Here is a 15848-nt window from a genome sequence, read left to right as displayed (position 1 = left end):
TCTCATTTCAAAAAGGTTTCATATTGTATAAGGCAATAAGCCTTCCCTTCTCAAAATGGTGGCATTTGGTAGTTATTATTTTCTGGGCTATGTATACTATGTTTCTTAACAATAGTAATACCTTAGAGTTACATGTAGCCTTTGTTCTCAAGAATTTGTCCTCAACATTAGAACATTGTCCTCAACCCCAAATGTTTACTTATTTGGGGGTAGTGTGCAAAAGCACAGTCATTTGCTTGTCCCACCTTGGGATAAAGTGTTATTAAATCAATTAGTAATTAAAGTAATTCTTGCACTGCACCTGGGCTTTGTTCTTTTTGACAGAAAGGGGAGTTTTTCTTAACTTCCTTATTGTCACCTAAGCATAGAGAACTTCAGTAGAACCTTCTGAACCAGAAAGGGATGGAAACTACTGTTGACCATTAGTGTAGATGGACATGGTCACTAGAATGAGGCGTTTTGTGAACTAGTCATAGACCTAGAAGAATTGGGTGGGAATAATGAAAAATAAATTTTTTTTTACAGAGTTGACATTAGAATAATAGTGACAGAGATAGGGGGTATTGGAATTAGGAGTTTTAAGAGTGAAAACCAGCCAGTGACTACTGAGAAGGAGGAATTAAATGAGGTGGAAGCGAGGCCTTTGAGGTCTTTAACAACAGAGACCAAGTTGCAGCAGAGGAGAGAGAACACAGGGAAAGGGCTGGAGACAGAGAACATGCTCAATTCTTGGCTGCTGTTATAGCAGGGGAAGAGACCTGATGGGCTCCTGGCAACTCGGGCAGTGGGGAAACCGCTTTCCAGGCCACAATAAGGGCCACTATGAAAGGGCAGTTAAAAGGATTGTACTGAAATGGGCCAGGTGCCTCGGGCAAATGCCAGAGACTTGATTCAGGGACTTTGGGGTCCTTTTAGGGGCTCAGGATGAATTCCATCCCCCATCATTAGGAAAATATTTTATGAAACTGTTCTTATCCTAGCCTTGTTGGGCAGTCATGCATATGACCTCAGATGAGCTAGTGATAGTTTAAGACAGTAAGTCACTGTGCAGTGCTGAAAATGGGAACCCTGCAGCAGTCACGTTGCCTTGTTTATCTCATTTCTGTGAGTATAAAGTGACTTATATAGACTTACTGTGGCACCTACATGCTTTATAATTATTTTCTTTCTACTGAGAAGTTTCATGGCATAATGGAAAGAGCACTAGGGTTGAAATCCTAGATTTAATCCTGACTTTGGGAATCTTGTATGACTGAAAGCAAACAACTCTCTGTTTCCTTATCTTTAGATTGGGAATGGTAATATACTATTTCCTCAGTGGGTGTTGTGGAGAAATTCTTTATAAATCTTAAAGTGCTATGTAAATATTATTTTTGAAAAAAGAAAAACAAACTAGGAATTCTAAGAGGCAGAGATGAGAAGGGTGTGTGGTCCCACCATGGGGGCCAGCCAGTACAAAGGCGTGGAGATGGGGAGTGGAATGTTGTATGAAAAGCAAGACAGCCGTTGGCTGGACTGCAGAGGACATAAATAGGAGTCAGAGAGAATAAGGCTCAGAGTTTACTGAACAGGAACTCTAGGAAAGTGTCTTGTAGCTGTGTGGAGGATAGATTGGAGAAAAATAGTTGAGGAAAGGAGACCAATTATTGTAAGGGAAGAGGAAAAAATTGTGAAAGAAAATGGAAGAAATTCATAAGGAAGAGTAGGGAGAGCAAAGACTGAATAAAGTCTAGGCAGAGAATATGCACAAACTATTTACTTTGGCCAACTTTTTTGTTTTTTTAATTAAGATGAATTCTTAATTTCATTTGTGGTAGCAGTCATTTTTCTCAAAGGCAGTTTTGTGATTTGTACAGAAATTGTTGTTTGTATGTGTGTGCTTAAAAAGAAGTGATTGCCTCTAGGTGGCACACAGTGTCTCGTCTTGAATTCCAGCTATTATAGTTCTGTACATGCATTCAAAAAATACTTTTGGAAGAATAGGCTGCTAGCATCTGGTTTTAAAAATCCATACACAAAATGTGACTTGTAATCTGTTGTTCCAGAATCCAAGGTAGGGGAAAGGAAAGCAGGGAGAAACAAAACTTAGTATGTGCTTTTTCCCACTTTAGACCCTAGAAAAAACTGGGTATTATGATGCATGATAGTAAATGGACCTTATTCACATTGTAGATGAGACGTAGTAGTTGTTTCTCATACACAGATTATCTCATTTGGTTGATTTTTATATCTTTTGTGAACTGAAGTACTTTTTAAAGCTATTTTTGGTGAATTTAACAAACATCAACACAAATGTTTTAAAATAAAGAATAGAAAAAGAAATATATATGAAACTATGAACTTTTGTTGCATTTCATTAACATGCTAGTAATGAAATTATCTTGCTCATCATGTATCCCTTTCTCAACTTTATTTTGCTATCTTCTGTATAATTATTTTTTTTTTAATTATTGACTAAAAGCTGTTTTAAAGAGGAGAGGAATACTCTGCCCAAAGTTGGAAACTATAGTAGCAGTAATTATTCCTGAGTATGTACAGTTTTTCTTCTAAGAAATTTGAAAACTACATAAGTGATACAGAATATTCGGCTGCTTTTAAATGAGTACCTCAAAACTTCATTTTCAGACTTTGTGTCTCAATTTTGCTTGTTTGGGGGTATTTTCTACATTGTGTTTAGATTAACAGTGCTAGTAATTGGCAGAGAGTCTGGTTGAAGGCCAGCATTAGAGGGTGAGTTTATATAGCATGTATAAAGGCATTTAGTACACACATATACACAAAGAAATGTGCAAGCTAGTCTCATCTAACTCAGCTACATCTAACTAAAGTCTGGATTGACAATAGCTCTCATCCTTTACTGTCAGTGAAGGTCAGACTAGGTATCAGATGCAAAGTTCACCATGTCAGCCATGTACATATCCACTCTCTGAAGGGCTTGCTTAGATCATTAGTTTCTTGTGGCAGAAGGCAGGAAAGTGTGCCCTGAGCTGCCAAAATAAAATACCTTCCTGCATTTTGTTCATAAATAGCAATTTATGATAAGAGTTCATTAGCTTTACTAATGAGCTGGCCTCTGTGGTACTAACCTCCTTGGTTTTGGTAATTGGAGACCTGTCTTGTCAGAATTACAAAGATGATACCTAATTCATGCTATAATAAAAACTTGGTTGGATATAACCATTGATTTTCAAGAGTATAAATGAACACTATTAGATTTTTTTCCCATTGTTGCAGTTCTAGTTCATATAGTACCAAACTCCTGTCATTTAAATTATGCATATACAGTAGTTTATTTTATTTGTTGTCTTGAGGTTTTGAGGTAATTTTGTTATTGTAGGCCAGTAGTATTAAAAAAAAAAACCACACACATATTTCTTAATCCCCAGGTTATTCTCCACCCTCTCCCCATTAATTTGTGTTTATTTTGTATTTATTTTAGTATTCGATTATTTGTGAACATGTTATATATCACTACCATCACCACTACCTCTTCCCCACAGTAGAATGTAAAGTCCTTGAGGGCAGGGAACAGTCTCTTTTTTTAAATTACTGTATCTACAGCTACTGGCACAGTGCTACTACTTTGGTGCTCAATAACTGCTTGCTGACTGAATGATTGTGTAAAAGGCATTGGATCAGATACTGAAGTCTGAACCTTTTTTCTCCCTCCTCACCTTCCACTTCTCACTTGATAAATTCATGGGAGTTTTGTTGTCCTTAGGGTTCATATTATGAGACTGCTTTATAGGTGAAACCACCTCATTGTGAAGTCCTTGGATTTGGCAGCATCTAAACTCATTTAGGAACCAGAATGGATCTCCTTGAATTGAATTCTATCCAATGTCGAATCATGTCATATGGTGTTTTAGTGTAGAACTTGATTGGTGTGGTGGTTGGTATGAATGTTTGCCAAGGCTTAACTGAGCCTTTTTGCAAATAAACAAGGTATACAGGCAATTGCTTAAGATGGTTGAAAGTTTAATAAACTTTAGGATTTTTTTTTTAAGAGCAACAGATTTGTGCCTGGAAACTGTTCTAGCAAAGGATATACTAAAATATTTCATTAAAAATACATTAAACAACTTAATTCTCAATTAAGTGTAGGAAACTTTTTTTTAAAAAAAGACATCTTTTGATTTAACTTGGCCATTTTAAAACACTTCAGCTTAGGGCTACTTTACCTGTGTGTAATGTTCCATGGCAAAAGGTCTTTGTTTTTGTTTTTTCCGAGTTAAGGTTCAGAAAACATGGATGTATGTTTGTTACTGTTCTTTACATTTGTTGATGTATCCATGATTTCCTTAACAGATACGTGTACTTTATATATTTCAGGATATGCCACCTCCATTTAAAGGCCTAACTGAATTTTTCTCTATCAGGTTTCAACCTATTTGATAGCAGGAATTCTTAACCTTGGGATTTCAGAGGGTCTATGAACTTGGAAGGGAGAAAAAAAATTATATTTTATTTGCACTAACTTTTGGTTTCTTTTGTAATCCTGTGTATTTTATGCATTTAAAAACATTATTTTAAGAAAACTTCATAAGCTTCACCAGACTGTCAAAGGAGTCTGTGATACAAGAAGGTTAAAGATTCCTGTCTTATAAACTGATCTTTTTCCTCTTCCTATTTCTTATTAGCCCAATAGTAATTGCATAGGCTTTTGTTGGAGAAGAGCAGCTGTACTGTTAGGACAATTAGGATGGGGACGGCACTTTCTGGTGTACCCATCAAATAGGTCAACAACAATTTTGTTGAAGATTTTTAGGAAGCACATGCTATACAGTAAACCTCTACAATTATAGAAATTATTCATCCCTTCTGTGTTACTAGCAAGTCTAACCTAATCAGTTCTAATAAGCTTTATAGGTGCTTTTTTCTCTGTCAATGCCCTTTCCAGTTTCTTAGTAAATATTTGTTGGGAATGAAAGGTTTTAAATGTATTTTGCGGATTGAGTACTTTTTTAAAGGGTAAAGTGGGCGGGAGTGTCAAAGGTGAAAAACTAAGGTACTGTGGTATGGTTTTTGATCAGACTCATTTCACCATATACAGTTTGTCACCTTTTTAGGGCTTTCTGAAGAACGAAAAGGACAATGCATTGCTCTCTGCCATTGAGGAGTCCAGAAAGCGGGTGAGTAAGAAAACAGAACCTCAAATGGAAAGCTGTTTTGAGAGACTCAGCATATACTGTCACTAAAGGAATTTTGACTTAAGCTATGGGGAGTCAATGTCCTTTAACTCAGTTATTTTCTACTAATGGAATTTAATCCAACCACAAAAGTTCTGTGTATATAAGGAAGCTTGTTGATTCCACCATGGTTTGGATAAATCTTGCTAGTTAACTAGCTATAGATAATGACTGAAATGGAAATAAAGCTGTGTTAAATTATTTGCTAATTGGAAAGACCAAAAGACCTTTGAATTATATATTTACGGCTGGCTATATTTCTATAGTCAAGGGAATGATTACATTCTTGTTGAAGCACTAAATCCTGAAAAGGTCCACTAAGGGGTTCTTTACCTTTTTGGTGTCATGGACCTCTTTTGCCGGAATAATATTTTTAAATGCATGAAATTAAATGCATAGAATTTCAAACAAAAATAATTATAGCAAAATACAGTTATCAAAATATTTTTAAAAACAAGTACCTAGACCTCAGGTTAAGAACCCCTGATTTAAAGGGTTTTCTTAAGATCTCTTCCTATTAAACAATTTATCTTCATTTTTACCACTTTTTAAACTAGTTAATACCTTCAAGTACTTCAGACATAGGCTTGGTACTGAATTCAGTAATAACTCACAATAGACAGTTATGACTATGAAAATTCTCTAATGATAGTGGGGAAGAGAAAATATTTATCCCATGTGATTTATTTCTAATTATTTCCAATATACATATTATTTGTATCTGTTAGGAATCAAAGTGAGATGAGTGAAGGAAAGTCACATATAATTTCTGAACATTATATTTACAAGTAAAATAATACTTAGAGATTCCCAATACAGTATCCCTTATTTCTTTCTTAGTGGCCTGCCTTCCTCTTTTCCTAAATGTAAATGTGCTTGGTTTGAAAAGTCCACATTAAGATGATTTTTGTGGTGTTGAAAATACCTTATATTGTGGCACTAACAGATAATATTGATTTGAGGTGGCTCTCTATAGACCTGTAGCCAGGTTTAGTTTTAAATCATGATTTCTAAAAAGTGTCCTAAAATATTAATTTAATAACAAAATTAATTATCAATAAATTCTTTAAAACTTGGTACTTTGTTATTGCTAGAAAGTAGATTCTAATCGGATTCATGCCTCCAGAATAGGAAAAATAATTCATGCTTTGAATCAGATTTCACCAAAATCTGATGGAATTAAATTATGATTGTTAAATGCCACCAAGCCTTATTAATTCATTTACCCTGCTGAATGTTTTTTCTGCATTTGGCAGTCTCCAAACATTGTGCCATACTGAGACTAAATGTGCAGCCAACCAAAACATTTAGTGACATGCTACAGTGCATAACATGTGCATATGTGTTTGTGTGAGACACATTCCAGTGTCGTAAGTTGGCCTGGAGGGAGAACTTTTGACTTGTGTAGAAGATATTAAGATGCTGAAAAGTAAAAATTCTGTCCAAACCAAAGGTGACTTTATATCTGGCATTTAAGCAAGTGGGTAGAGGGGAATTTCATGCTAGAGTAACTTGCCAATATCATGTTGAAATGCCAAGAAAGCAGACACACAAATTACGAAACTGCAAATGTACTGTATCTTTTCCATTTGATGCATCCTAGTGAAAACAGAACAATGTTACCAGAACATATGCAGAGTTCCCAAAGTCAGCAGCAGCACAATAATAAATTGGCATTAAGTCAAAACAGGTTACCCTCTTCCTTGAGAAAAATGGAGGCCCAAGTACCCACCACCTGTTCTTTACTAAGTTGTCCAGTATGCCAAATCTCATTCTTATACTGTATGTAACACAAAATTCTTTTATTTAACATAACTTGAAAGCATCTTACTTCCCTTAACTTTAGTTTAGCTTACGTTTGCCTTAACATTTTTTATAATTCCCTTTGCTTCTTTTTATCCGTAGTGCCTTTATTTTCCCATTCTATGTTATATCCCTCCTCTCTTTTAATTTGTATTCCTGTGACAACCTTCCAATTTCTCTTTCTCTCTTCTCTCTTGGGCTTTTTTCTCACTTGTTTCTGCTAGTCTAACCTCCTCCTTCACCTCATGCTTGTATTTCCCCTATCTCCTCTCCTGTTGATGGTGGTATCAGTGAAACTTCTAGCTATCTCATTATCACCTCTCGTTGATATTCTTTACACTTAATAAGGATTCACAGAGGATATAAAAGATAGGTTAGATTAAGGTGTGTGTGTGAGTGATCTGCTGTGGTTATCACCTGAATTAGATATTCTATTATCTTTGGTGTAACTAGAATTAGGGGGTTTCTAATGGACAGGCAGGGAAGCAAAAGGTGAGAGAAGTTATTTTATTGGTAGTTGAAAGTTTCTTCAATGAAGTTCCTTGTCATTTTCCCACAAATTGCTTAGTGGAACTATGATAACATTATGTCTAAGTTGTGAGCTAACTCTTTCTTAGTCATGTATAAGGATCTGGAAAGTTCAGTGGCCTGTTTTTAAAATTTTAGGGAATTTTAGTTGTTTTAGGAAAAGCAAAAGATCTTGACATTTGGGGTTTTGTTAAGATCAGTTTTCCACAGCCTCTGTCCCATATATGACTTTGAACTTTCCCATTTTCTTCTTGATAGATTTCTCTTTGGAATAGTAGATTCCCATCATTATCAATGTGTGTTTTCTGCTTAATCAAGATTCATAGTTTGGGTACAAAAGAAATTTCCTAAATTAGGGCAGCTTTGCCATTTTTTTAATTAGCCAAAAATTACTTTTTTAAGTGAGTACCCTTAATAAACTCTTAATCGGCTTTTCTGCTCTTTCCTGGCTTTCCTCCAACCTATCCAACTGTTCTTCTCAGTTTCTTTTGATGGATCTTCATCGAGATCATGCCCCCTAAAGGTAGCTGTCTCCTCAGGCTCTGTCCTGGGCCTTCTCTTCTCCCTCTATACTGTTTTGCTTCGTGATCTCATCAGCTCCTGTGGATTCAATTATCATCTCTGTGCTGATGGTTCTCAGATCTACTTTTCCAGTCCTAACCTCCAATTTTTAATCTCCAAATTGTTTATTAGACATCTCAAACTAGATGTTCTATACATAACTTAAGCTTGCCTAAGATAGAATTAATTATCTTCCCCCCCCCCCAAGCCCTCCTTTCTTCCCATTTTTCCTTTTACAGTCAAGGACACCCCTATTTTCCCAATCACCTAGACTTACAACCTCAGCTTCTCACCCCACAAACTGCTTCCAAATCTTGTCATTCTCCCTTCACAACAGCTCTCATACATGTCCTTCTTTCCTCTCACGCTGCTGCTCCCCCAGTGTAGACCCTCATCCCCTCACACCTGAACTGTACTCCACTTGAGTCTTTCTCCTCTCAGCTGTCAAATTAATTTTCCTGATGCTTAGATCTGATCATGTGTTTCTCTTCCCTCTTCTCTATCCCCCTTGTCTAGTCAATCAATTCCAATGGATCCCTGTTATCTCCAGGATCAAATGTAAAACCCTATGGTTTTTGACTTTCAAAGCCCTTCATAACCTGGCCCTTTCAAGACCTTTCCAGTCTCTTTTGTTTTAATCCTTTCCATGTCCTCTACAAAGTAGTGACACTGGCTATTCCTCATTCCTCATATAGCACACACCAACTCCTAACTCCATACCTTTTCATTGGTTGCTCCTTATTCCCAAAATGTCCTCCTTCCTCACCTCTACCTCTTAGCTAGGGGGCCCAGTGGATAGAGCACTGGGCCTAGAATCAGGAAGACCTAAGTTCAAATCCTTCCCCAAACACGTACTATCTATATGGCCCTGGAAAGGTCACTTAACCTCTGTCTGCCTCAGTTTTCTCAACTGTAAAAAGGGTACAATAATAGCACCTACTTCCCAGGGTTATTGTGAGATTCAAATGAGATAATGTCTGTAAAGTGCTTAACACATAACAGGCACTTAAAAGAATGCTTGTTTCCTTCACCTCTTCCTAGGTTTCCTGATTTCCTTTAAGACTTAACTCAAATCCTACTTTTTTTAAGAGGACTTTTTCTGGTCTTCCCTCCTTCCTACTCCACTACTAGTTCCTTCCCCATGAGATTGCTTCCTGTTTACACTGTATATATTTTATGTGTACATATTTATTTATAAATTGTCTCCCCCATTAGAATGTCAGCTTCTTGAGGGAAGGGACTGTGTTTTTGCTTTTTTTTTTTTTTTAATCCTCTGGCACATGGTAAGCACTTAATAAATGCTTGTTGACTGGCTGATTGAAGGAGATTCTTGTTGACTATCAGACTGAGAAACAGGATGAGCACCTACCTATCTCTTTTAATGAGCTGGACATCCATCAAAGACCAGAAGTACCGTTATCATTAGCTATTTTTTACAAATGCTTATAGCAAGTTTCAAAAACTGTGTAGCATACCTCCCCTTGAGCTCCCTCCTGTTAAGGCTCACCTAATACCACTCCACTTTACTGGAGATGTGTGCAATGTGAGGTTCAGAGTCAAGGACGCTTTGGGCTTGGCTCCTGGATTGATAGGGATCTCCTGTGAATCAAGTGGGAATTGTACAGTGTTACAGACTGCATCTATGGCAGTTGCTCATGCCTCAAAACATTCTCTCCATTGAAATCAGCATGCTTCCTCAGTAGCTGTACTCGTTTGGGCAAAGATCATTGTAGGGGAAATGTTCATCATTGTAACTTGTCACCCAGGTTGCTCTTTGGAATGATTCCATTCTATCTTTCTCTTAGTGCACAAACAACTAAATAGGAGCCTGATTTTTCAGTTTGTGATTATAGTTTTTTCTTTGTCTGTAGCAGATTGATTTGAAGTCATATTCATTAATTCTTATAGAAGTAGATCAAAATCAAACTTGTAATATCCCCCCAAGTTTCCTCCTTTTTAGTTTGTGTTGTCTTTCTCCTTTTCACATTTTGACAAATAGTGAACCAAAACTAAACTTCAGAGTAAAGGTAGGATAATCAATATGCCTGATAGCCTCACAAAAGCTCATGTATAAATATGTTATCAGTATAAATTATCTATGTTGCCAAAAATTGAAGCAGGCATTACTAACAATCATTCCCTTGGTGCTGCCTAATTAGATGCCAATCTGATTCTAAATGAAATAGCTTTCTTATTTAAACTGATAGGAAACCTGGTCTGCCAATTAGAAAGTAATAGGTTGAATGCTCATGGTACAGTATGTTTCTCTATAAGTGCTTTAATTTCCCCTTAGTGTTTATCTTTTCCTTCTGTGTGCCTGTGCTTTTTGGCAGGAGAGTTTGCAGTGACACCAACATACAGAGGTATGGTTTGCCAGACATACAGTAGAGAATCTGAGTGGAATATTTAGTAACCCAGTTACAGAATAGTCTTTATTTTCTCTCATGGGTTCACTTCTTCCTATGAAAATGCTACTATGTGCCTTAGAAAATCACTCCGTAAATTTTTTTAGATTTATGTTTTACCACCTGGCATTCTAAGAATCATAGGCTTTTCAATTAATTATCATAGAGAATTGGAAGGGACTTTAGAGGTTATCTAGCCCAATATCTTCATTTTACAGATGAGGAATTGAGGCACAGAGAGGTAAAGTGACTTGTTCAAGGACACACAAGTACCAAAGGGCAGAGTTGAGATTTGAACCTAGATCATCTGTCTCTAAACCCAGCCAACTGCTTAGGATATAAATGGATAAAATGGATAGGGAAGGAAAAAAGGAAAGGAAGGAGAGAGGGAGGGAGGGAAAAAAGGAAAACAATTGAGGAAACTGAGAGAGAAATGTTAAGGTCAGGTGAAACATGCCTTCCCATCTTTTGGCAGAAAAGTGGTAAACTATGGCTGTGGAGCACAGCCTATGTTTTCTGACACAGTGAGGGTGTTATGTTCACTTAGTGGCAAAACTAGGACTGTATTGTGGCTTCCAGCCCAGTGCTTCTTCTAATGATTTTCCTATCGTAACTGCCTTCATTGCTAATTATGTAAATATGACCATATCTTTCTATTTCATTTGAATTTTTTTCTCTTAAAATCTTCCTTTATAATCATATTTGAAAGCAAATCCTTTTAAGATTTTTAAAGAGAGGTTACCTTCCCTTTACTCATGAAGAGACAGTAGCCTGTTTTTGTTTCTGTTTTTAATTTCTTTTGTGCTTTAGAGAAAATTATTTTGTTCTTTCTACACCAGATTCATTAGCATCTTTTTCTTTTATAGACCTTTGGTATGGCTGAAGAATATCATCGAGAGTCAATGTTGGTGGAATGGGAACAGGTTAAACAAAGGATTCTCCATACACTGCTTGCTTCAGGAGAAGATCCTCTTGACTTTACACAAGAGAATGAAGTAAGTCTAGTCCACAAGAAATGTGTGTGATAGCATCTTATATCAACAATATTAGAGCTAAAATCAAAGAAATATTTAGCTCAAGATCATTTAGTTACTGGTGTGTATGTGTTAGGGGGGTATGTGTACATATCAAGGGTTTTGAATAATAATTTAAAATTATTACAGAGGTTTTCATTTTAGGCCTTCAAGAGTTCTTTGTTTATTTCAAACAAACCTATGTTGTGTGTGACCAATGTTCTTATCTCCATATTTTTGAGGAAGCAAATATGTAGTAGAGGCTGTATAGTCAATATGACTCAGAAATGCTAGCTTCCATTTTGTAATTCTGATCACTGCAGTCTACATCAAGGATGCCCAAATGGCAGGTCATTTTATAGTATCTAGCTTGCAGAGTGATTTTATGCAGCAAATAAAGACACCTAGTATCTACTAATCCCTTCCTATTTAAAACTTTTTACTTTCATTTGAACAAGTCCCTCAGTAAAAAGACGGAAAAAACTAAAGACATTAGGGAATGGTCCATATACAATCTTAGATCATGTTTCCTTGTCAAATGTTGTTCCAGCCAGAACCTTCAAGGAGAAAAAAAATGTATTAAACCCTACACCAACCCAATTTTTTAGTTTTGACTTCTTCATGAAGCTGGGCAAATAACTAGAGCAGTTTACTGCACCATGGACTTCATTTTTTAAAATGGTGTTAATAGGCTGTGGTCTGTAGTGGGATTTGGAAATAATTAAAAGTTGTTAATGAGATGTTCTTTTCTGGTAGCTAATCTCTTAAAAATAGACTAGTCTACTTAGCAGGCTGTTCTTTAACAACTTGAGGAGTCCCATTGGACAGTAGTTTATTGATGCTGGTGATACACTATATTGTGACCTTCCAGCAGGGTGGATAACGTTGCTGTCATCTTAGCACATCACACAAATGGCACTTATTCCAGATTAGCCAAGATAATAACACTTTCTGTCAACATGCACCTCTGGTCACTCTACTAATGTCATGAAATCCTTCTGGATTGTAAGAAGGGTGATGGGGCATATAGGCAAAATATTATATAGGACTTCTTTACAGCAATATTTTCCATCTTACTTAAAAAGTCTTTTGCTGTAGACCCCTTTGGAGACACAGATGTTGTTTTTCCCTTTATGTTTAAAATATCGTTAGGCACAGAAAGAAAAAAGAAAGCAAGTATAATTTTATATCCAAAATATTCTTCCAGTCACATTGTTCTTAGGAAAGGGATAGCTAAGATAAGAGCAGTTTTCAGTCAGATACAGAAATTACTCTTATTTGGGGCAGACCTGATCACTGAAGGAAAATATCAAAATTTGAATACTTTAATAAAAGAGGATGGTGTATACAGAAAGTGGGAGGGGAGGAGAGAGGAGGAAGAGACATGTGGTAGAATTTGAAATATCCCTCCCTGGCCAAGCTGTTGTATAATTGAAGAGCAAGAGGCCATTCAGTCATATCAGAGCTGGCAAGTTTTAATAAAGGAAATGCTTCAGTAGCATAAAGTTAATTTGGGAAATCAATTTCCTCAGGATATCATCAAGAAAAATGGTATAATATGATTGTTAGAGGAAGTTCAGTAATTTTGCATTCATTAATAACTTTTATAGGGTGGTCTGAATAAAAATCTCATGCTTCAGAATTAAAAAAGGATAGCACCTGATTAAGCACCTCATATGCTTCTTTGGTTTCAGTATTTGGTTACGACAAACTGATTATTTGGAGAGAGCAAAGAAGGGGCATGTCAAAGATCATATTGGCTAGATGACCATATCTAAATTGTTTTTATCATATATAATAAATATGTCTTTTTTTCTTAAACACCCAATTAGCTTTTCTCTATTTAGATTCGTTCCTGTAGCTTAGTGTTTGTTTTTGCTTTTATAGTCAATGAAGACAATAAAATTTCTTCCTCTTCCAAGTTATGAAAAAGCCCGAGAGCAGGTTTATTGCTATTATCCTGTGATAGACTTCTTTTCAAAATCCTTAAATATAAAATAATTATAAAATAATTATGCAGCTAGGTGGCACAGTGGATAGAGCACCAGCCCTGGATTCAGGAGGACCTGGGTTCAAATTCGGCCTCAGATACATAACACTTACTAGCTGTGTGACCCAGGGCAAGTCACTTAATCCCACTGCCTAGCCAAAAATAATAAAATAATAAAATAATTACAAAATCCTTAAATAGTATCAGTATATCTTTTCAAGAATGTTTTAGATTCTTGAGATATTTTTTTTTTCTAACCTTCCAAAGTACATTAACTGTTAAAATGTTCTTTACCTAACTTTAGGCCTGCTGGTGATTCTTTAGAAATCTGTTTCAGTTAAATGGCATGCACACTATGAATTGGAGAAAGAATCATAGAGCCTTGGATTTGGGAGGGATCACAGAGGCCATCTAGTCTAACCTATACCAAAAATGACTTCTACCACAATATTCTTGAGATGTGGTCATTCAGCCTTTGTTCACAGAACAGATACTCCTCGTTCCTGCAGTAGTCAGTTCCACTTTGAGATAGCTGATGGTTAAAAAAAATTTTCATTATATCAAACCTAAATTTGTATCTCTTTGGTACAGTGGAAATAGCACTGGATTTGGAGTCAGAGGACCTGGGTCAAATACGAGCTCTTTTACTATCTGTGGAATCTCGGGCAAGTCATTTAACTTCTCTGTGCCTCAGTTTTTTTAATATGTAGAATTAAGTGGTTGGACTAGATGACTTCTAAGTCACCTTCCAACTCTGAATCTATGTTCCTGTGATTCACTATTGCTTATACTTTGGCCCTTTGGGACTAGACAGAACAAAATTAAGCACTTTTCCATATTACAGTCCTTCAAATTCTTGGAAACCACTATCATGGTTTTTTTCTTCTTCAAACTAAGTAGCACAATTGGTTCTTTCAGCCAGTCTTCATATGGCATAATTTCATGGTCCTTCATTATTCTGGTTGCCCTCCTCTGGATGTGCTCCAGCTTTATAAAATATGGCAACCAGACCTGAACTTAATATTCCAGATTTGTTCACACTAGGGTAGAGTCCAGTGGAATTATTGCCTCCCTCGCCTTAGATGCCGCTATGTCCTTTTTAATGTAGCCGAAGATCACATTTGCATTTTTGGTTATTGTATCATACTGTTGCCTCATACTGAGCTAGCAGTCACTTAAATCTCCAGTAGATAATGAATGGTTCATTGCACCTAACCCCTTGCTTTGCACATAGTAAGGGTACTTAATAAGTGTCTTTGAATTTATGTACGTTGATAATGTAGAAGTTGCTGCAAAGGAAGTAGGCAAATTTGTCTTTGAGCAGGAACTAAGACTCAGTGATTTGAGATGACAGTTCCAAAATCCAGTGAGTGCCTAGTTTTAAGATGAGACAAACTAAAGGGACAAAGCTTTAGCCTTTAATACTTCATTTGATTTAATAAACTAATCTTTTCAATGTGTAATAATAATTAGGCATAGATTAGGAAGGGGCCTTAAAGGTCATGTAGTTAAATTCCTCCCCACCACATAGTTACTCAATCCAGTGCTTCTTAAATTAAACTGTGGGTTGCGACCTCATATGGGGTCTCGAAAGATTTGGCAACAGTAAAAGGTTTCCGAAAACACAATGACCAAAAGTTAATTAAAAATTGAACACATAATGGATCCCAGGTGTTTCTGGTGGTGGTTGCCTCTGTTTCATGGTGCAACTCCACTGCAGCTTTGGTTCCGAACACAAAGCATGCGCATTTGCACTATGCATACTGTCACATCATGCAACGCCAGTGAACACTGCCAAAATGCAAAAAAGGGTCACGAGTGGAAAAAGTTTAAGAAACCTTGTAGTCTAATTCACTTCCCTTTTTTTTTTTTAAATTTGAGGAAATATATTCCCAGAGAAATTATAACTTGGTCCTGGTCAGACCATTAGTTAGTGGCAAACTTGAAGTTAGAAACCAATTTCCCTGATTCCCAGTCCAAAATGACACTGTAAAAATGGTATTGCTAAGATTTTTTTAAAGGAAGCTGTCTCCTAGATAATGATCTCTTACAACTTAACTTATTTTATTTGCTATTTTGTTTATTAGTATTTTGGGGGTGGATAGGAGGAAGAGAAAAAGGATAAAAAAGCATGATTACTCTATCCCACCTTCAATCCCTCACCATATTCCATATATATTTCTAAGCTCTTTCTAACTTAGGTTAGCTGTTTTGGTAATTAGGTCAGCTTTGACAGTTTATACCCATTTACAATTGCCTGAAGATTCTGTTTTCAACTTTGACCTCAAGCTTTCCATTTATCTCATAGTTTGGCACTTTCCTTCTGTCTTCACGAAAGAATGCTGCCTCTGCCTGCCGT

General features: G+C 36.4%; 1 protein-coding gene across 2 annotated transcripts in view; it reads left to right on the top strand.

Moving 5' to 3' along the window:
• NUP93 (nucleoporin 93) overlaps positions 1 to 15848 on the top strand; it is a 131690-nt gene that overhangs the window by 84611 nt on the left and 31231 nt on the right. For both annotated transcript variants that reach the window (XM_027869528.1, XM_027869529.1), the window contains 2 exons: positions 5070 to 5132; positions 11353 to 11481. In XM_027869528.1, the coding sequence (XP_027725329.1) occupies positions 5070 to 5132; positions 11353 to 11481 (192 nt within the window). The remainder of the gene's footprint in view (positions 1 to 5069; positions 5133 to 11352; positions 11482 to 15848) is intronic.

The sequence above is a fragment of the Vombatus ursinus genome, unplaced genomic scaffold (assembly GCF_900497805.2).
Source record: "Vombatus ursinus unplaced genomic scaffold, bare-nosed wombat genome assembly UNPS02014793.1, whole genome shotgun sequence".
Lineage (NCBI taxonomy): Eukaryota > Metazoa > Chordata > Mammalia > Diprotodontia > Vombatidae > Vombatus > Vombatus ursinus.
This window is presented reverse-complemented; position numbering and strand designations above follow the sequence as displayed.